The sequence below is a fragment of the Pecten maximus genome, chromosome 15 (assembly GCF_902652985.1).
Source record: "Pecten maximus chromosome 15, xPecMax1.1, whole genome shotgun sequence".
Classification (NCBI taxonomy): domain Eukaryota; kingdom Metazoa; phylum Mollusca; class Bivalvia; order Pectinida; family Pectinidae; genus Pecten; species Pecten maximus.
In genome coordinates this window covers 32782549-32805466 of record NC_047029.1, presented here as the reverse complement: position 1 = coordinate 32805466, position 22918 = coordinate 32782549, and the positions used below count along the sequence as shown (strand labels likewise).

At 36.9% G+C, this 22918-nt stretch overlaps 1 protein-coding gene across 1 annotated transcript; it reads right to left on the bottom strand.

Moving 5' to 3' along the window:
* Positions 1-3140: 3140 nt before the first annotated feature.
* LOC117344211 (mucolipin-3-like) lies at positions 3141-21704 on the bottom strand. Its single transcript, XM_033906875.1, has 13 exons — positions 21307-21704; positions 18991-19182; positions 17087-17243; positions 16822-16909; positions 14953-15049; positions 14386-14482; positions 13776-13879; positions 13257-13412; positions 6571-6681; positions 5282-5404; positions 4359-4565; positions 3713-3816; positions 3141-3224 (listed from the first exon to the last, which is right to left on the bottom strand). Exons 1-13 carry the CDS (start codon positions 21694-21696, stop codon positions 3194-3196), a joined length of 1857 nt encoding a protein of 618 aa, XP_033762766.1. The 5' UTR covers positions 21697-21704; the 3' UTR covers positions 3141-3193.
* Positions 21705-22918: the final 1214 nt, after the last annotated feature.

Sequence of the window (22918 nt, the reverse complement as noted above, 5' to 3'; positions counted from 1 at the left end):
TGCTAGAATCTTTCTTTGAGAGAATAGGCCATTTTCAAATAAATCATCAATTAAAAGTATACCCGAATCAATCCAATTAGTGAAAATTATAACTTTATTGTTTAATTTGATGTGTTTGTTTCCCCATATTAATTGTTTTCTTATTTCAAGTTGGTTTCTTGGTTTTAGAGTTTGCTCCCCACCTGTAGTGATCCATGCTTTTATAACTTAGTGATAAAAAGTAGGTATTTGTTTGAGCTTGGGTAAGGATTTAATGCTGTCCAAATTCATTTTGAATATACAAAAGTCATTCCCATATTTTCTGAGAAAGAAGTTTGGTGTAATTTTCCAGTTAGCAGGGGTGTTTTCTTTCAACGCTTTAACCCATTTTACCCTTAAACTGGTGAAGTATGATTCTAGATCAGGGAAGTTAATTCCCCCAGCTGTGATATCACCAATTAGAGTTTTTCGTTTAATTTTTTCCTTTTTCCCAGACCACAGGAAATCATAAATGATCTTTTCTAGTTGCTTTATTATGTGTTTGGGTATTATTAGAGTTTGTGCAAGATATGTGAATTTTGGAATTATGATACTTTTTATAATTATAGTTTTACCTATAAATGTTAGGTCTCTCCTTTTCCACAAATACAAGCAATTTGTGCATTTAGCTATTTTTTCATTCCAATTTAACTGTTCACATTGATTTTTGTTGTGACCAAAGTTTGGTTTGGTTTGGTTTATTTTGTTTAACGTCCTATTAACATCTAAGGTCATGTAAGGACGGCCTCCCGTGCGTGCGACATGCATGCATGCGTGTGGTGAGTGCGTATGTGTGTTTTGGGAGGCTGCGGTATGTTCGTGTTAAGTCTCCTTGTGATAGGCCGGAACTTTTGCCGATTTATAGTGCTACCTCACTGAAGCATACTGCCGAAGACACCCAGCAGGACACCCCACCCGGTCACATTATACTGACAACGGGCGAACCAGTCGTCCCACTCCTTGTATGCTGAGCGCTAAGCAGAAGCAGCAACTACCATTTTTAAAAACTCTGGTATGTCTCGGCCAGGGGACAGAACCCAAAGCCTTCCTCACAGGGGGCGAACGCTCAACTAAAGGCCAAAAGTGAGGCAGTGTCAAAGGAGACGTTAGGAAGAAGAAAGTTGTTAAGAAAGAAGAGAAAAGATAAGATCCCAAATTTAGTCGCCTCTTACGATCATGTGACCAAAGTATACACCTAGTGCTTTGATCGGATCTTCTGGCCAGTTCATACCACCTATCTTTTGTTTACTATTTTTTAATTTCTCTATCCAAAGACCGTCAGTTTTATTCTTGTTTAGTATCAACCCTGATACCTCCCCAAATTTTAAAATTATCTGCAGAGCTATAGGTATGTGTTCTGGTGAACTTATAAATAAAGTAGTGTCATCAGCTAGCTGACTTATTTTTTGTTCTTTCATAGACCCTTTTACTTTTATTCCACTTAAGTTATTATCATTTCTGATGTTAAGGGCTAAGATTTCTACAATTATGACAAAAATCAAAGCTGATACGGGACATCCCTGCCTTATTCCTCTTTCTAATTTGAAAATTTTTGATTTCCACCCATTGTTCATCATACAGCTAGTACATTTTGTGTATAAAGTTTTTATCCAGGAAATAAAAGATTTGTTAAAGCCAAAAGTATGTAGTGTTTCGAACATGAACTCCCATTCACAGATGTCAAAGGCTTTTTTAAAGTCAAGGAAAAGTATTGCTCCTTCAATATCAAGTTTTTCTGTTTAATCGATGATATCCTGTATTTGTCGAATGTTGTAACCAATGTATCTGTTTTTTAGATAGCCTTGTTGGTCCATACTAATTATAGACGGGAGAACCTTTTGTAGACGTTTAGCTAATACGTGTGCTGCAATTTTGTAGTCTGCATTTAGTAGGGTGATGGGTCTCCAATTTTCTAAAAGTTCTGGGTCACCTTTTTTGTATATTAGTGTAAGAGCCCCTTGTCTCTGGGAAATGGATAGTTCTGTTTTTGTGTAGCCTGTGTTGAGTGATTGGGTAACAATGTCTTTGAGTTCATCCCAGAATTTTTTCTATAAAATTCTGATGTTATTCCATCTAGCCCAGGAGATCTATTCAGATTGTAGTTTATGCGTTTTACACATTTTAAGCAATATGCCTTGCGGCCTGCTGTACATTTTTTCGGAATGCAATTATTTCTTTTTAACTTAAAACAAAAAGGAGAAGCACATTTTTTCGCGAGTGGAACATCTAGCTTTTGGCATTGTAGTCAAATACAAATGAGTCTATTCTTGTTATCATGAAATACAAATCATTCTAGAAAGACACTTCAGCATCTACATGTACCAGTTTGATTTTCCAAACATATAGTGGGGAGGTGGAGGACTATATCATTTTTAAAATCATGCCATCTCCAATCACTGATAAACTTCATATTTTTATACAATGGCATAAACGAAAATCAATGATACTTAAAGCAATAAACATTCGATGCATTCAAAAACATTGAATATACCATGTTTCCTGAAACCTCAAACACGAATTGATGAAATTAAAAATCTTATTTATCCGCATGTGATATGCTATTTGGTTTTCATTTCCAGTTTCTACTAATCTTGCGTAGAACGAAACAGCAAATATCTGGCAATGCTTCAATCCATTAATGTCTGCTCAAACCTGGCTCTGTGATTTCATGGTCACAAATTATCATTGCGACATTGATTTTGAATGAAATCATGAAATACTTCCAGGTATAAATTAGAATTGAAACATATTGGACAAATAATGGAAACTTCAATGTGGCCTGATTTTCTTGCCGATATCGGTTCTATTCTTTTCTTCGTTTCTGATATTTAGATAGCAAAGGTAAGAAATGACACAAACCAGCCACTATGATTTGGTTTTAGTATTAATGAACGTCCACAGCTATGGCCAATTAAGGACAACCTCCCCTGTGTGAGATGCATGTATGTGGTGGATGTTTTGGGAGGCTACAGTATGTTTGTGATAGTCAACAAGATCATCTATAAGGATAAGCTGAACAAGAACATATACAAACTATCGAAAACCAGAGCTGTAAACTACAACAGGAAGGGGTATCAATTTAACGTAACCTCATTGTTTGTTATAAATTCGATAGTATAGTTAGCCGCCGCCACCAGGCCGCCTTTCGAGTATTTCTGACAGAAAGTCATACGTATTACTTGCAACACAAAACGTTGGTATGGCAACTGCAATATAGAAAAAAAAACCTCAAAAATAGATCGTAGCAACATCGTTTGATAATAGGACATATTTAAACAGAGTTTTACGTCATGCATTGATTGATTGATAGATAAGAGGTTTAAGGGTCCATCAACATCTTTGGACATATAGGACATAACAATGTAAAATTATATCAAATAAGAATGTTGAGTCCTTAACTATACACTTTACAAAGAGATTGAAAGGAATGGCAATCTAGATTTCATCTTATAAATCATATTCTTTAGGATACGTCAATATGGTGGATATATCCACTTATTAAAGTAGTAATATCTTTCACGGATACGCTGAAAGTAGAAAGTTTATCATGAATTGAACTTTGTCTCACTCGACAGTATTTCCTATATATGCTTACTAGAAAATAACTGACACTTGTATTGCCTATAAGACAAACATCTGTTTTAATGCAAAACTTTTCTATCGGTAAAAGAAGAATTAATTGTGGATCCCTCACCCATTACATTTTCCTTGGACACACCCGTCACAGTCGAGAGAGTAAATTTGTGCTTCAGAGCTGCCTCCGATAAATTCCATCAGATCACTCTTGTGTTTGTTCTCCTGCGAAATACATATTTGTATCAAATATATATAGAACACGTTAGTTACACAAATCAAATTTAATACATATATTTACGCTTGCTCTGCCGTGTCACTATATAACACTACCACGACAATTTGGTTTGGTTTGGTTTATTTTGTTTAACGTCCCACCAACAATAAGTTCCTTGTTATGAGGCCATAACACGGGCGTAGTAAGATGCAAAATATATTTTTGTAATAAGACAAACTTTTTGACGTTTTTTTAAGTAAGCGCGGTCAAACATTTCGCATCATATGACAGAAAATAACATGAAATGTTAATTGCAAATATTGACTGATTTTATTTTAGAAATGACATCAATATCAAAATGACAAAATTCCATGGGCAGTTTCGTCGGCTGTTCTACTTTTGAATTTAAAAGTTACTGCCAAACGATAATACCAGTGTTAAAACACATGACAAAATATAAATATAAGCATTAAACAACATTCTTTTCTGTGTTATAGTGCTATAATACGAAACAGGATTGCACACAATTAATCTTCGCTTGAATACATACCTTTATATCCTCGTACGCCGTGTTATATATTGCGATGAATACATTCAGTGTAATAATGGTGAAAAGAAAAATGAAGAGAGTGATGAACACTAAATTGAACCAGTAGGCGATTTGGCTAGCTTCGTTAACCGCAGTCATGGTCACATACACTTCGTCACCGTTCATCAGCGCGAGGAGATTCTGGAATGTTGCTGTGAAGGATAAAAACTGGAGGAAAGAAAATGGTTTGAGGTAAATATCCAAATAAAATAGATAAAGTACATGTCGTATCACGGGGACTGACATGAATCTTGTACAACGTGGGTTAATTAAAGAGAAATATCGTTATACTTGTAATAGATTTGTTAAAATTGTTCATCAAGGGAATAATAAGAAACAAACTATGTTTGACTCCGACCCTGCTTCGATATAAGGCATCAAATCGCCTAGCAAGAAATACCCACGACTGTTACCATTGCGCCATCCATAAATACTGTCTTTACTTTAAATGTACTAAATTCTTTTTATTTGAACCGTGTAAAGATATTTCGTATTAAGTCTTTCCGAGACAATGATTTTACCCTGAATCATATGATCATTCTCTCTTCTTCCTCAGCTTTACGCCGTAAATGTTTCCGATACTTTTATCACATTACGAGTGCCTTGGCGTAATCCAGTGGGAAGATTTAACAATCAAAGTGCTGAATTGTCTGATTTTGATGAAATATAGTAAGTAGGTGTATTAGGCAACATTTTCAAATAGGTCGGATGCAAACTTGCCATGGTAGTAAAATGGAGGCCTCTGATTTGTCAAAATCTAGATTATAAAGATTTTGAGTTCTGGCCGCCATAGCCATTTTGTGTGCTTCTTATTGGTGCAAAATTATATATTCAATTTTGATGAAAGATATTTAAAGGTATTTTGACTTATGGAACAATATTACCTTGATATGGTGAGGACCAAGCACTGCCCATCCACACAAGGCAAATCCTATGTACATTACGAAAATACAGACCAGGAATCTCCCTACAGAAGAAGCGGATCTGTCCAACACCAGGAACAACAACTGAAAAATATAAAATAAAAGTTACCTTTCAAGCCAAAGGTGCAAAAACGTATTCAATAATACAGTGTCTATTTTCTTTACTCAAATTAACATCGTTTCGAAATTTACATTTTGATTTGACCGTTATAAAGGTTTTAGGAGTTTCCAGCAAATTCTAATTGATATGGAGTATTTGTTATATCTCATGACCGAACGTATTCCTTAATATATCTATTGTTTATTGCCAATAACCAAGATGTCTTGAGCCACTGAGCATTTGGTTAGGTGAATAATTCCCGGCATGAAGCACAACGGTTTGAAAAAAAAAAAAAAAAAAAAAAAAATATTGACCCATATCAAAGTTTACGTAGATTAAATTACCAATATCTGAAATAACGTCAGTTACTGTAAAAGTGGCTTATTTCGCTATCAGTAACTCTCCGCGAAAATTTTCAAACGCGAATATATTAACACATAAAAATACTAAATATAAAAGATACAAGTTAGCCCAAAAATATCTTGACGGCGCGAAAATATCCACACCGCGAACACTTTGGAAGCTGGCTAAGCAAAAATTTCCACACGCGAAAATATCCACTTTTACAGTAAATGACATTAAAGATGTGTACTGTGAAAGACAGAAGTTATATTGAATTCATTTCGCTGTAGAATAGGTGAGCTTAAAAAGCCCATTGGCCTTTTCTATCTTATGTGATGTAACACGATATAAGACACCACGATATACAAACGAGACTATCGATACATGTATATACTAACACATCTATCGGATTGTATCGTGTCATCTGATAGAACACTTTAATCACTTTGTCGACCAGGTTTTACGACCCATCAACAGTTAAAGTAATTTAGGGCAATATATTTGTTTTTAATGTTGTTGTTAGTGAAGTCATTTAGGGCAATACAGTTGTTTTAATGTTGTTGTTAAGGTCCTATCAACAGCTATTGCTAACTCCAACTCTACACGTATAAAGAACTGCATCATAACTGCCTCAGCAAAATTCGTTAAAGTGACTCCTGGTTACATATATAACATTATTGTACGTTTGTACCGTACGACAGTCCTCTCCGTATCACGTTTGTACCGTACGACAGTCTTCTCTCTCCGTATCACGTTTGGTGATGTTAAAACAAACGACCAAACCCCTACAACTGATTGTAAAACTTACACTGAACACCTTGTTGAAGGCCAGGTAGTGGAGCGATAACATCCACAGCAGCATACATCCCAGACCCAGCATTATTCCACAGGCATCCAATCCATCCGACGTGGAAATATGCTGTAGTATTGAGAATATAATAGATCTACATTTAAAAAACATTACATCCGACGTGGAAATATGCTGTAGTATTGAGAATATTTTTGTAATAGATCTATATGTATAAAACATTTACTATTTAAATGTTGAAGTAAATTAAATAATTCACTAGCACTAAAATATGTGCATCATCTTTTTTTTAGTTTTACCACAAATGGAGATTAACATTTAAATGTAGTTATTTTAATTCAGTTTTACATTTAAATCAATATAAAGTATACACGGAAAATGAAAATCCACAACCCAACATAGATACATGTGTATCAACAGGTAAGGTGGGGTCACTGAATGTGCCTTAACCGGTGGGTGAAATTATAAGATACACATGTAAAACGAAAGTCATTCATTCAGTTGGCTCCTTGTTAATTGCGACAATCAATATTCTTTGTTTTAATATCTTCACTAAATAAGTACTCAATTGGCATTTGACATTAAGGCCCGGACAAGAAATCAATGTAAAAATCGCACTTATTTAACCTTTGGTCACCGTGTGCGAGACTCATTCGTGTCGTTCTTGGAAGGCTGCAGTATAATTGTGTTTGTGAACTTGTTTGGTTTGGTTTGGTTTTATATGTGTAATGTCCTATAAACAGATAAGGTCATTTAAGGACGGCCTCCCGTTTGTGCGATATGCATGCGTGTGGTGTGTGCGTATGTAGTGCTTCCTCACTGAAGCATACTGCCGAAGATACCCAGCACGACACCCCAACAGGTCACATTATACTGAATTGGGATAGAGCAGAACTGATGTCGACTTTATAGTGCTACCTCACTGAAGCATACTGCCGAAGACATCAGAAATATGATAAATGATTAGAATATCAATGATTTAGATAAGAAACCTGTGAATACATTTTAGTTAGTAATAAAGGTCACGCATACATGCATTATAATGTTGCATTGAAAAACATGAAATAAGAAACAATCATACCACTAATACGGTACTAGTAAAACAGTAATCTGACCTTGGAAGGGTTTCAGTTTACTTTTCTATGAAATGAAATTCGGTTGTTTCCGGAAGTATTCGTGTGCATAGCGCACCTGGGCGGACATCAGGATGGATGTCACGCGGTGTAAGGCTATATAAGGCACGTACGTGGATAGTGCGCTCTTTCGAGTTCGTTGCTCAACACATTACCACGTACATTTGTACATTGATTTCAACAGCTTGGTATGGCGGATATCGAGACAAAAAAAGACGACGAGTTGCTGTCCCTCCATGAGGACACTAACTAAGTACATGTGGTTGACGAGTCTGGGATTAACGAGAACATTGCAAGTAACGAGGACGCCGTATCCTTGTTTAATACAACTTTACAAAAGTAGTACAAAAACAAACTCAGGAGATTCTTAACAGTGTGCGGGGCACGTGCGCCACCGAGTCCGTGAATAAGCCAGAAATAAATGCTTATGAGTTCAAACATGAAGGTCATAAACTAGAGTTTAATTTCAACACAGAGAGGCTAGCGGGACTTTCAAGTTTGGAAAGCACTTTTAATAAGTTGTAAACAATTGCGGATCGTCATGGGTGGGACACTGTTCATGAGTACTTGGATCACCCTCTCACTGACGGTAATGACTACGCGATCAAGTTACGTGCTGTCGTTAACAGGACAGTTAGGAAGCGAGCTAATGTCGGTCGCGGAAAACCTTAAGACAGGAAACAAGCAGGCAGGGGTCAACAGTTGGGTCAAGCTGGAGCTTTTGTGCCAAATGACTGTTTTCGTGACTTTAACAAAGCATATGGACAACAACATAGACAGAATGGTTACAGGGCAAAAAACATGCTCTGCTATTACTGTAGGCACTGATAACTGAGTATAATGAAGGTAGAGATTATGAGTTAAATTAAAGTCTCGGTACGAAAAAGTAATGTTTAAAAGACCATGTTTTTTATTGGCAAGATGTCTTAAAAGATCCAAGTTTTATATTGAACACAGTGAATTCCTTTGTAAGTGATCCATGTCCAAAAAATTTAAAGAATAACCGATCAGCCGTCAATAACGTTGAATTTTTAGTTGAAGTTATATCTGAATTGTTAAAGGCTGGGTGTATAAAACAAGTAAAGCATTCCTTTGTCTGCAATCCGTTGGCGGTTCCTATTAACTTTTTGGTTTGGTTTGGTTTATTTTGTTTAACGCCCTATTAACAGCTAAGATCATTTAAGGACGGCCACCCGTGCGTCCGGGAAAAAAGAGACCAGTTCTTGATTCGAGACACATAAATCAGTACGTTGAAAAAGTGAAGGTCAAATTTGAGGATGTAAATGAGGCTTTACATTATGCAAAGCAAGGTGACTATACAATGTATGTGTTTTGATCTCCAAAAGTGAGAACTAATAAAGTTTTTTTGAGTTTACCGTTCTTCCTTTCCGGCTTAGTTCTGCTGGTCACATTTTTACAAAAGTTGTGCGCGTACTCGTTAAATATTGGCGTATGCATGGAGTTCCTATTGTGGTCTATTTAGACGATGGCTGGTGGTGCGCGGAAAAAGTCGAGTGTACATCTATGTCTAAGTTTGTTAAAGATTCTTTATTAGGATTAGGATTTTTGCCAAACTTTGAAAAATCAAAGTTCAACCCAACTCAGCAGATTATTTGGTTGGGTTTCTTCTGGAATTTGGAAACTGGGAACCTATAAATACATAGTTTCTATTCTAAAAATGATTGAAAGTTTCAAAAATAAAAAATTCGTTTAACGGCAAGGGACTTAGCTTTGGTTGTAGGAAAAGTAGTATCCTTTAAACCGGCATTGGGCAGTATATGTCAGTTAATGACCAGACATTTGTCTATGCTTGTATGTCAAAGGGATTCTTGGGATAGATCAATTTTCGTATCAACCGATGCTATTAAGGAACTAATAGTTCGGTCTGATAGTTAGATAGTTTGGAGGATATTCCGGGCAAAAGTGCAAAATATACAGGAACGTATAGTGTTTACAGATGCGAGTGGTTTCGCTGGGGCCGGTTTTATGGTAGGGTCAGACAAGAATGTGGTTCATCTCATGTGGAGTGAGGAGAAGTTATGAAGTTCTACGTGTAGAGAGTTAAGAACTGTAGAGATCGTTCTTCTTTCATTGGACAGTATTTTGTCGTGGAAATAGTAATAGTAAGTAAAGTGTTGCAAAAATTAGCTTTGAATATTTTTAAGTTGTGCATAAAATTTAGTATCAAGATCGAGGTGAAATTGGTACCTAGAGAACTCAATGTTGAGGCAGATATGTACAGTAAAATGTTCGATTTTGATGACTGGTCGGTGTCCGACAGTGTTTTTACTTTATTAAACAACAAATGGGGGCCCTGCACTTGCGACAGGTTTGCTGATTGTAATAATAAGAAACTTGACACATTCTATTCAAAATTTTGGGTACAATGTACAGCAGGTGTTGATGCGTTTCCTTATGATTGGTCTGTTGACACAAATTGGCTTGTTCCACCTCCGTATTTAATCCCCAGAGTTCTGGCACATTGTCACATTTGTGAAGCCAGGGGTATTTTGATAGTTCCGAAGTGGGTTCTCGTTTTCACATGTTCATAAAAGATCATATAGAATTTGTCAAGCCGTCAAATTTCTTTGTCCCCGGCTCTGACGTGAATAGTATTTTCACAAAAGAAAAGAATTGAGAGTAATGGTTTAACTTTAAGATTGAATTTCTCCATGAGGAGGCCAGTTTCTACTAACAGCTAAGGTCATTCAAGGACGGCCTCCCGTGTGTGCGACATGCATGCGTGTGGCGAGTGCGTAGGTGTGTTTTTGGAGGCTGCGGTATGTTCGTGTAAAGCCTCCTTGTGATAGACCGGAACTTTTGCCGATTTATAGTGCTACCTCACTGAAGCATACTGCCGAAGACACCCAGCAGCACCATCTTTCTTCTTCCTAATGTCTCCCTTAACAATGCCTCACTTTTGGCCTTTAGTTGAGCGTTCGCCCCTGTGAGGAAGGCTTTGGGTTCTGTCCCCTAGCCGAGACATACCAGAGTCTTTAAAAATGGTAGCTTAGCGCTCAGCATATTAGGAGTGGGACGACTGGTTCGCCCGTTTCCAGTATAATGAGATCATATATTATATGGATAGTCTACGGTTACGGACGGTCAGGATATGGGGAGCGTAATACGGTCGATTCGGACGTCGGACGATTCATCATTCAAATCAGCCGCGGACCAAATTCCAGTATGACACTTATTTCAGGATTTTCAGGAACTGGTGTGTATCTAAAGGTTTGAGTTATTTACCTGCTGCAGTTTCTACAGTAGCAGTCTTTATCAGCGCGCAGGTTCAAATGAACGTATCGGAGTCCGTCATCAATTAAGGATTGAATCTTGATTTGGTCGATACATGGGGTCATGAATTGAGTTTATATTTCAATTGATTTTTTTTTCGAATAAAAAAGTCGGTCTAGATATCAATGTCTCGAAGCTTGTGTAAGTCCAAATGCGGAAAAGCCCGAGGAGTTCCGGATTGTGCATGTCTAGTCAATCGAGTAAAATAGTCCGCAATATTAGGATTAAAAAAGCATTATTTTGTCAAAATAGAAGAATTTAGCATATCTGGTCTTTCATAAAATACAAGAATACATTATAAAATTTGATAATTATAATAATTATTCCATGTTTATAACAACAATGTAGAAAAAGTGAAATCGTCCCGCGGAAGGATTTTAACCATGTATTCATACGCACTGATCAGTGTTAATCTGGTCAAATTCATGAGCAAATGAAACAGATCAAGTTTGGTAGTTTCATTGAGTCCAACTTGAGTAGAAATTGAAATATTGCGTATTATTGTTGTAGCAAGACATATCACGATGTGAATTTGTTATTTAATCATTTAATCCGTGTGAGGATAAATTACTTCTAATGTTAATGGAAGGAGCGAGGCGTATAGTGTGTAGGGAAATTCGAAAGAAGGAACCCATTTCTTCAGACATTATCAAGAAGATAATTGACAAATATGGATCGGACCTTACTAATCTTGTCAATTTAAGACTGTAATATGTTTTTGATAGGATTCGCAGGTTTTCTAAGGTTTAGTGAACTCGCGCAGTTGAAGGTTAAACATATACATATTTTTCAAGGATTATATGAGTATTTCCATTGAACGTAGCAAAACGGACATATATAGGAGAGGGAATAAATTTGTTATTGCTAGGACAGGGGAGGTAACTTGTCCAGTATTGTGAATAGGTATACATTTGGAGCTTTCCGGCGAATTTGATATTACTGACGCTTTTCGGCCAAAGGTTTAGACAGAAAGAAATTTGGTTTACATAGTTTGAGGAGCGGTGGTGCGATTGAGGTCACCAAAAATCAACAGGTCGTCTTTTAAAGGCCCATGGCCGATGGAGGTCTGATATAAGTAAGGATGGATACATAAAGGATCCATTAAATACCCAGTTGGCGGTATCTTTGAGTTTGAACATACACTAGGTCAATGTATAGTTACACACACCTTTGTTTTTTTGAATGAGCAACGAGCTGTTATCCCATTTATGTTTTTGTTATTCATTTGAATTCAATTATTTTATGTTCGAATGAATGTAATGAGGGAGAACATAAATGAAATTAAATTCGGTTGTTTCCGAAAGTATTCGTGTGCATAGAGCACCTGTGTGGACATCGGGGTGGGTGTCACGTGGTGTAAGGTTATATAAGACACGATAGTGCGCTCTTACGAGTTCGATGCTCACCACATAACCACGTACATTGATTTATTGTTACGTAGATATTTTCTTCTTTAAAGATATTCCGTCATTTTTGCTCGAAAATTAAGTAATTATAGCCGTAGGAAATATGCCGGTTAGCAGGGTTATAGGTTTGTTTTTGTTCTGAGCAAGAGGGTGTTGGCATTGTTGTTTTATGTGAATAAATGAGCAACGAGCTGTTATCACATTTATGAGTTTGTTATTAATTTTAATTTAATTATTTTTTGTTGGGATGAATGTAATGAGGGAGAAATAATAATATTATTTTCTATAACAGATATTGGTATGCAACTTCGAGCTAGGAATATCACAAAACGAATGTCTGAGCACCTCACTTAGTTTACAAAGAACACAAGTGAAAAATACTTTGTAATACGGAATAATATACATCGTAAGCCGAATAACGAATATTGAACTGTACCGTGCAGCTGTTTCTTCATTATGGGACTTCTAGGGCTCACCAATGATGCTTAGTGCCAAAACCCTTTCTGAGAGCTATGCTTAAGATTTACTTATATCGTAATTCCTTAAGCTTATCTAGGACTTATGCATAAATAGTAATTATACTTATGTAAATGAATAATAAAAAAAAAACTACATACATACGGAAGCATATATTTAATAGTGTTGGTTTTGCATTGTTTAACTCCCAGTCGTTTAAGAACCACCTTCCTTGTGTGTGAGATACATGCGTGCGGTGAATATGCGTGTGAATTGGGAGACTGCGGTATGTTAGTTTTTGTGTCATTGTGATAACGCGGAACTGATTCCGACTAAATATAATAATGTCACAATGACCGTTTGAACTAAACAGAAAGCACAGCTACAATGTACTTACCCCGACGTCAAAACGTATTTTGATGCACGAACCAATGATGGTCAAAAGACCACTGACAGTAATCATGACGTCACGGAATCGTAGGATTTCCCAACTTCCTCTTCTCGACAATGGCTTATGGTCTTTATATTTGTGCAGAAAAAAGTGTTTCACCTCCTGAAAATGTACATGTTTAGTTCGCTTTTAGCTGTCATCGATGTATATACCAGTAAATTTCGGTCCATTTGTAAGCTTGATTTCTTATTCAAAATATTCACCTTTTTATCAATCTAATTAAAATCTAGATGGTCATTCTCAATACGTTACATGAACATTACATTTAATTAGATTGCCTTTTTTTCCTTACAAAATAAGAGTCTCCAAATTTGAAAATTCAGTCCACATTCTATTCTAATATCCTTTCTAATATGGCGTGAAGAGGAGTTCATTCATCATTAATATAATTAATATATAACGAATGTATATACATAGACTGATATAATAGTTACTAAGTAATTATGAATCATACGTCATACTCACTAGCCACAGTATTACAGATGTTACAAAGGAACGGACACTCCCTATGATGCTGCAAATATTCAGTGCGAATACCACAATGAGCAATGGGATATCCACGGCGCCTGCTGTTGTTTTGGTAAAGAAAGATAAAAACTCTGATTCTCTTTGCAGGGCAACAGGGAATAGAGGTATGATAGACACATCAAGAGTTACAAATGACGTTAACGAAACAATGATTCTAAATAAAACTGGATCAAATAGTCATGTAACTTTAATAATTTCTAAAAATGGGAACTGACCCTCTGTATGGCTAAGGAAACGAAGCGATCGATCAGAGTAAAAATTGTCTACACCCGCTTTGGCATTCTCTGTTCGTCGGTTTGGGTCCGTTTGGACTTTTCTCTATCGCCTGTTATTGCTTATGATGATATATAAGCCCATATTTCAAACATTTTTACACTAAAAGGGTTGGAACCGGAAGTTAGCATTGCCGGGACTGGTAACACAAATGCGCTGCCCACACCTGTCCGACCCCTTTATTATAGGGAGTTCGTTCTGATCTGTTGTAAATATTCAAGATTGACAATATAACGAAATTGTAATTCTCACTTAAAATCGATAAAATGCTTACTTTCGCTCATAAAATCTCCTTCACACTCAAAACCTTTGATGGACGTCGTCAAGGTAACTGGAATCTGCCCATGGATGTCGTAGTTATCGAATGACACCTGAGTATAACATTCTTATCAAAACATTTGTATTCAAACTATATAACTAAGAAAATGTATAATAGTGCTCAATATAAGGTAGTATGTAGGTAGTTAAAACCCGTAAAAAAGTTTTGTTATTCATCAAATGTGTTTTGTATATTTTGGCACTCGCTTCTGCAAATTATTAAAACTAGACATTTCTACTTACTTAAAATTTCTTAAATTTTGTTTTTAAACTTGATGTCGAAGCCGTGGCAAACTTTAATACAGAGTCTCGTTATGTCTCCCCTTAACTTTTCCTTGTCTATTTCAAACTAGTAACTTTCTACCACGCTGCATAGGGTAAGGGGGCAGATAATGTTGACGTCGTCCAACATAATATATCATTTAATGCTATATACTTCCCGCGTTACAGGAACGTGGTTGATAAAAATGGCTATGGGGAAAATGACTTTTCGAATCGCTGCTGTTAATTGTAGTAAACTTACCCTGCCGATGATTTCAAAACACTCCGGAAGCTTTTCCTCCCGTCTCATGTCTACGTGAACTGATGATACGCTGAAGTCCAACGTCAGCTCAAGAAGTCTACATAAAAGCAAAACCTTAATTATTAAGCTGATTTGAAGTAATTTCCCCATATTATCATAACAGTTACATTTGGGTTTTTTTAATATTCTACACTTGAAACATGTTAAAATGGAGATTGCTTGTTGGTATGAAGCCTTTACTTTTATATTCATGATAAAACCATTTTACTCTTCATGTAAGGTATGTACACCTTCATTTGAAAACGATGGAATATGCAGAATTAAAATTGTCGGTTTGTCCGTCCAATGGTTTGCTTCCGTGCATACATCCTTAGTTATTACCGAAAATTCTAAATAAATGATAGACATTTTGGCTCTCTGGCTTTTTGTCTAATTTCGGCTGTAGAGATGAAGATGAAACAGTCAAAAAAGGTTCCCCGGTCACAGCGAACTGTTTTTTGAATCGCTGAAATCCTCCCTCGTGAGCCACGTTCAACTACTTCGGTGACCAAGTTATAAAGCAGACGACGCCAATCACTGTTAATGTTGTCCCACATCCTTTAAGCAGCCTAAATACAACACTGGTAGTTTCTTGTTTTTGTTTCCAAGTTAAAAAAGCTGTATGTACTCAATACACCCTTGAAGTGAAAGAACTTTCCCTTTTTGTCACGGAAATCATTCCTGTGCACAGCTAAATCTATATTTAAGAATTCCCAATTCAGAAAGTCATCATTTTAATGCTGGATACAAGGTTGCACTTTTGACAAAAAAAAAAAAAATCGATTGCTGTTAATGTTCATATCCCGACACTGGAACACGGTGTTTTAGTATCGAACGGCGGCATAGAAACCAACAAATATCGATACACAAATCGTAATTTCTTAAAACAAACGTTTGCAGATAAGTTCCAAAGATATAAAGTATAGTGTAGCATTTTTCCAGTTATACGTAGTAGTACGTACAATTGGTTTGGTTTGGTTTATCAAGTTTAACGTCATATTAACAGCTAAGTACGTACAATAGATAGATTAAACACTTTGGTTAAACCACGGCCTTCATGGTTTCCGTTCCCGGCTGCGATCAGGAATGCGGTGAAAAGTGAAAGTAGATGACTTATGTGTAACTTGCCGTTTTTCGGAAAACTTTATTCAAAGCTGACATTATTTGATATTGTACTATATCTCTTCAACAAAAACACGGAAAAATACCAAATGCAGCCTTCTGTCATGCAGTGCAGACACAACGCATAACCTGTAACCGATGTGTCGTCATCGGAATATTGAAGTTTCCACCAAGTACAACAATGTATATTTTAATTGAATACATGAGCAACTGAAGGGTCGCAACATTAACTTTCATGTGCAGCTAGAACTACATGTACCAACCCCTCGGTAGGGACAAAGGGAGACGGAGAACTCGCCGTCGGTCGACCTATGAGCAATATAACCGAGTAGACAAAATAGGTAACAATATGGGTTTGGTCTGTGAGCCACTGACCTAATGCTTGGTTTCGTACAGTTTAATGTCCGTCGACAGCTATGGTATCCCTGTATGCAAGCTACTTACGTGTGGTGAGTGTATGCGTGTTTTGGATGGGTGCTTATGTTCGTATTTGCCTTCTTGTATGAGGCTGAAGTACTTTGTACAAGACGAAAGCATACTGCACAAGCCATCCATCAGGACACCACACCCGGTTACGGTAGCGTGACTCATACCTGTTCACATTGATTTTAACATACTTATTCTCACACTAGATATCATCGAGTAGATTTAAAAGTAGGAATACCAATATTAAGTTCGGCAAATTAGCCTCCATCAGTCACCACCTACCTTACCAGAACACCATTTTCACTCTTTATCAGGTCGTCGAGGCTGGGGTCAAGGCCATAGTCTGTGGTATTGTCGATATCTTTACACTCTGAATAAAAACAATGATTTCTTTGTTATTATGCCATAGATTTTATAAAATCTAAAAGGCTATGTTTACTGGATTCAGTCAATTTCAGTGTTATCTTTCCTTATTTGACTTTTTTATAATTTCGAAATCATAATATCTTTTATGTTAACACCATCACCAACAGGAGGGTATACTCACGTGTTTCCCGAGTACGATCGATTGATATGACCGAAGGTCGAGTTGTTCTGTTGAAGATGCCATATTTGAAATAGGTTACACACATAACTAGCGGACTGGTAACGTTGTTATTATTTAGAAAAAACGATCCAACTGCCGTAACAGGTAAAGAGTGTATCTGAATATAAAACAAATATGAGAAAATTAACCAATATGACCCCATATGGAAATAAAAAAAAAATGTAAAGTAAATAATATGTAGATTTTAGTTATTTCACAATAATTGCGAAATATGTTCTAACAACTTATACTATCATCCTTGTTACCTTGGATGGAACAGAGCGTGGGGTTTAAATGTCGAGAGAATCAACTGGATTAACTAGAGAAAACACTCTAGAAAAACACGTGGTTGGTCAGGTGATCCGTCGTTCTATGTCCGATCGGGAAATCGAACAGCGGCTTCCCAAATCAAAGGCGAATGTGTTACCACAGCACCAACCGACATCAAACATCATCCAATATGAAATAGGTACTAAAACCCAAAACACGAATGGATTGTTTGTTGTTGTGCTTGGTTAGTGATGTTCAACGTTATGTGAACGCAATAAAGTCACTAAAAGACTTTGCCATCGTGAATGGGATCTAGTAAGAGATGCTTTATCATGGAAATATCAACCCGTGAAGTAAAGGGGAAATAATATTCCGAATGTATCTCACTGGATGTCATAAAAGGCAAATAACTGTTGGTCTTTCTGCAGGATCGGGGGTGGTGTCTCTCAGCAGGGAGCATTTGAGGGCGGGTGTCAAGAAACACCTAAAGTAAGAGAAAAAGTAGGGGAAAACAGTGATGAAGGTAAAAAATACCAACTGCGGGCCTTATTTACGGGTCTCAAATGGCCCCTGAACATAAGACAAAGGAAAAGCCACCTGGCCGTGTAGCCATATTCTTTCCCCGCGCCTACATGGGTTTACATTTTATATAAAAAAAAAAAGCCCAATTGAAATAGAAGAAAAACATAGATTGGCAAAGAATACAAACAATCTAATTAAAATCTAGATGGCCTTTCTCACTACGTTACATGAACATCTAACAACATTCCATAAGGGGTCACGTCAGGGTGACTTTTTGGATTAGCCAATGAAATGACTACTTCCAGAATCTTTGAAGTGCATTTTATATGTCCGAATAAGCATGACTAGAGTGCAAAGCTTGTATAATCTGTCAATTTGTTTCAAGTCATTTCGTCCCAGAAAGCATATAGCTATATACTGTGCCTAAATGGTTTGCTTCAAATGCATGCTGTGACGAAATGTTTTGCTTCGATGACATCGATAAATTGCCAATTCGTCCTGAAAAGGAAAATACACACATCTCAGAGGTCACCATGACGTGACCCCTTATGGGATGTTGTTAGATGTTCATGTAACGTAGTGAGAATGACCATCTAGATTTTGATTAGATTGGGAAAACAAACTACACGCTATCATCTCTGGATGGGCCATTCAAACATCATGAAATTTTAATTTAAGCACGAAATACCAGCCTCGGTATATATGATGTGATGTGCCATTTACGTTACCTTTTAGCGTACTACATTGACCTTCTACCATCATGAAATTATTATATAAATAACAAATTTATATTTAAAAGTAAAACTGTTGAAAACAAAGAAATTCTTGACTATTTGAAGTACGTTAGTCTTATCAAGATTTCCTATCTGTCTTCATGTGGTAGTACTAAAGTAACTTTTCTTATTTTTTGTTTATTTGGTGATGTCTTTGTCGACAGCAATTTTGGCTTAATGACTTTTCGACTGTGTGCTCGTACTTGATACATACTCGAACACTACCTTTGTTTGACATGCTACCTGTCGTCAAAGTATGACCAATCACTTGTTGAGTTTGCTCTCTGAGCAATTACTTACCCCCTGCACAACATGGTGAACATGTTCCTTAAGTTCATCAATGGTGTAGACTGCATATGTGCCAGTTGTAGGCGGGTATGGCATGGTCTCGTAATCCTTGGACCAGTCCTTCAGGAGTAGATGTCTCAAGGCAATTTCGTTTCGGTTAAGGAAAGTAGCGAATTGGGAGCGTTCGTTGGCGAATATCACGAGCTGGTATAAAAATAACGAAGAATACATCATGCATTATTCGACAAGCAGGACGATAATGCCATATGTTTAGTTATACAGTCTAACCTGGCCTAAACGCCACTTCGATATAGCACAGTCCAACGTAATGACACCAACTGTGAAGCTGAATTCATATATAAGGACTTTTATATAAGTGATACAAGCCTGGACAATCCACTAATGCCTGTGATCCAGAGTGGTATTTTACGATTGAATGGTGTACATTAATAAAACCTTCAGGCCAAATGAGGGCTGCCATTTTCAGCAATTTTGCTGCCTCTCCGTGACGAGCATTTTATTTTTGCAGTATGATACCTCATCACGGCATATGGTATGGTATTCAAAGCATCAGAATTTTTGTGGAGCTGTACAAATTGGAGGGCCAGTGGTTAAAAAGTGAACTTTTTAAAGTTCATACAAATTCGATATCAAAGTGAAAAGTGTATGCAGTTGGGAAAATGTCAAAAAGAATGGGGGGGGGGGGAAATGTTGGTCACTGTGACTTAGTTTAGAATCATGTCTATTTTGCTTTAAATCAACTACTGAAAACTTCCATTTATCAACCCTACGATAACAAGTTATCAATGTTGACGACTACGTTTTGTTGTTGTTAGCAAAAGTAGATAACATTTTAAGGGGTCAGCAACTTGACAAGTTATGATTTTGATCCCCATATAATGTTTAGTATTGTTGTCATTTATCTAAGGGCTTATGAGATGTGGATCTTTGCACAAAAACCTGTATGGTGACAAATTTACCATTTCAACCAAACTTTTGCCAAGTACACACCACATCTGAATCAGGTCATTAAAATTCCTTAATAACTTCATTGAAATCGGTTCCCCAATGAAAGGAGACGTAGTCAGGACGACAAGACTTTTCCAGTTATAGGAAAATTGGTACCATTGTGTCTATCTTCTCTCAAAACCCTCTTATACCGATGTTGCGATTAACCGGGACATATCTCTAGTTGTACTTATCAGATTCTTCTACAATGAATTGTGTAAGTTTTGGTCATTTAAGTAACTGATTTTGAAACACATTATGTGTCAACTGACTTCGATAAATAACACTATTTGACATGGTTTCGAATAAAAATTATCTACATGATGAGGTTTCGTTCTCTACACAAGATTATATGGTGACCCCTGAGCAGATTACCAACGTAAATATGTATATGGTCATTTAGACATTAATATTAATGTATAGTTTCATTGAATTTGGTTCCCAAGTACCAAGTTCCAGTACCATTGTTGGGTTATAATGATTAATGTTGTTTGCGACTGCACTGAGTAACAACATAAAGAACCCTAATCCTAACCCAATAAACGCAAGGACTACAGCCTGAATATTCAGGAACCACGATGCAAAGTTACATTTTCAAAGCATTCGTTAAATGTTGTCTATTTATGGATATAAATTTGGTTTGGTTTATTTTGTTTAACGTCCTATTAACATCTAAGGTCATTTAAGGACGGCCTCCCGTGCGTGCGACATGTATGCGTGTGGCGAGTGCGTATGTGTGTTTTGGGAGTCTGCAGTATGTTGGTGTTATGTCTCCTTGTGATAGGCCGGAACTTTTGCCGATTTAAAGTGCTATCTCACTGAAGCATACTGCCGAAGACACCCAGCAGCATACCCCACCCGGTCACATTATACTGACAACGGGCGAACCAGTCGTTCCACTCCAAATATGCTGAGCGCTAAGCAGGAGTAGCAACTACCATTTTTAAAGACTCTGGTATATCTCGGCCAGGGGACAGAACCCAAAGCCTTCCTCACAGGGGCGAACGCTCAAATAAAGGCCAAAAGTGAGGAATTGTCAAGGGAGACATTAGTAAGAAAAAAGTTAAGAAAGAAGAGAAAAGATAAGATCCCAAATTTAGTCGCCTCTTACGATCATGCAATGGGGGCAGCAGGTACAATTCTTACGCCCTACCTGCAGGGCAGATGGATAGAAATGACTGTGCTGCACACTCATGGAAGATACTGGAGAACATAAGCCACGCTTGTGAAATATGTTGATTGCTAAATACACTGATCACTATCATCTATCTATTATCAATGTAGGGGAAATGAAATATAGAAAAAGTATTGTTACTTTACCTGAAGAGTGACAAATATCAAATTAAACAGGAGTAGTAGCATCTTGAACGGGATTTTCTTAACAACATTTTTGTTCCTCCAACAACGTGCTATGGTATGACTGAAGTGTTGTCTAAGTTGGCCTCTCAATTTCTCTTCTGTTTTGTCGTAATCAACACAAGGGGAAGCGTTTTCTTCGTTGGTTGTTCGCTCTACGCTAGCATGTCTCTCTTTGATACCAGAACTTGCTTCATGGACGTTCACGCCCTGTTGGCGGAGACTGGAATCTTCTGTTACACCAGCGGTCTCTTTAAGGTCAACAGAAACATCATTTACACCAGCAGCACTACTGTATTTCTGTCTTGTAGGTCTGACTGGTGTATCCTCCTGCTGTTCCTGTTCTTCATTCATAGTTTTTTCTTGGCCTGGCTTGGACGCATGTGAAAATACTCCTAATAAAGCAAAGCATATTTTTCTTTGATACCACAATTTGTGACGGTAAGCACAACACCAGGATAACAAAATATTATATATTCATTGTATGGAGCGTATTATCGCCGATAGTTACACAATGCATTACAATATAATACATTGTAATACACTTACAAACTCTACTTTTCCAAATACATTACTATCGAACCCGTCAGATATTCACAATTTATCTAATATTTCCAATTAATAACAATTATAAAAAAATTAAATAGCTAATAATAAAGGCCGACTAAAGTTGAATGACACGACAGTCAAATTCAACACCTGCTCTGCGCGTCTACAACACCACCTATCAGAAAGTATGACCCTGAAAATATTAAGAAATAATGATCGGCTATTCCATCCAACTCCGATATTTTTTTCTACTCACCGTATGTATGTAATTCTATTTTTATTGATATCATGTGTTGTTTATTTACATATCACATATGGGGAGTCTTCAAATTTAAAATTATATAACAGCATATTCAAAATGCTGCTTCAAAATCAAAAACGTTACAATATGACATAGGCTATTGAAGGATATGAACGTAGATATGTTGCTCATTTTATTTTAAGGGGCATAATGCCTATGAAAAGGGCATGGGATATATGACGACTAGTGTCAAGAATACACCTACAGTAAGAAAACAAAGACAAAAGGAGTCCGGAGTGAGACACTCTAAAGCCGCACCGAGTTTAACGTACCGTCCTTTTAGGATTCGTCATTAATGCTAAGGGAGGAGACAAAAAGCTCAAACAAGGCCAAAGAAATATCAAAATCTGGATGGGTACGTGCAAAAGCTCCATGATTCAATAACGTCATAATTCGCAATACTTTAAGAAACTTAAATTATATGCATTGTGTTTGTTTTGTTTGTGGTTAGGGTTTTAACATCCGCAATAACCAGACTCATACAAGGACAGATGTAGGATCTCAAGGGCAGATCTATTTTGGACTCTTTAATGTCCCATGGGGAGAAGACACGGAAGAAAATCCATGTATTATTTATTAATTTAAATGCGATAAGCAGGTGACGGTAAACGATGGGGACTTGCATCCACTAGCAGAGTACATCACCTCAACGCATGTAAACGGTGAATTACCTTCCGCTATAGTATGTAAATACAGTACCCATTATAATATAAATACTCTACACAG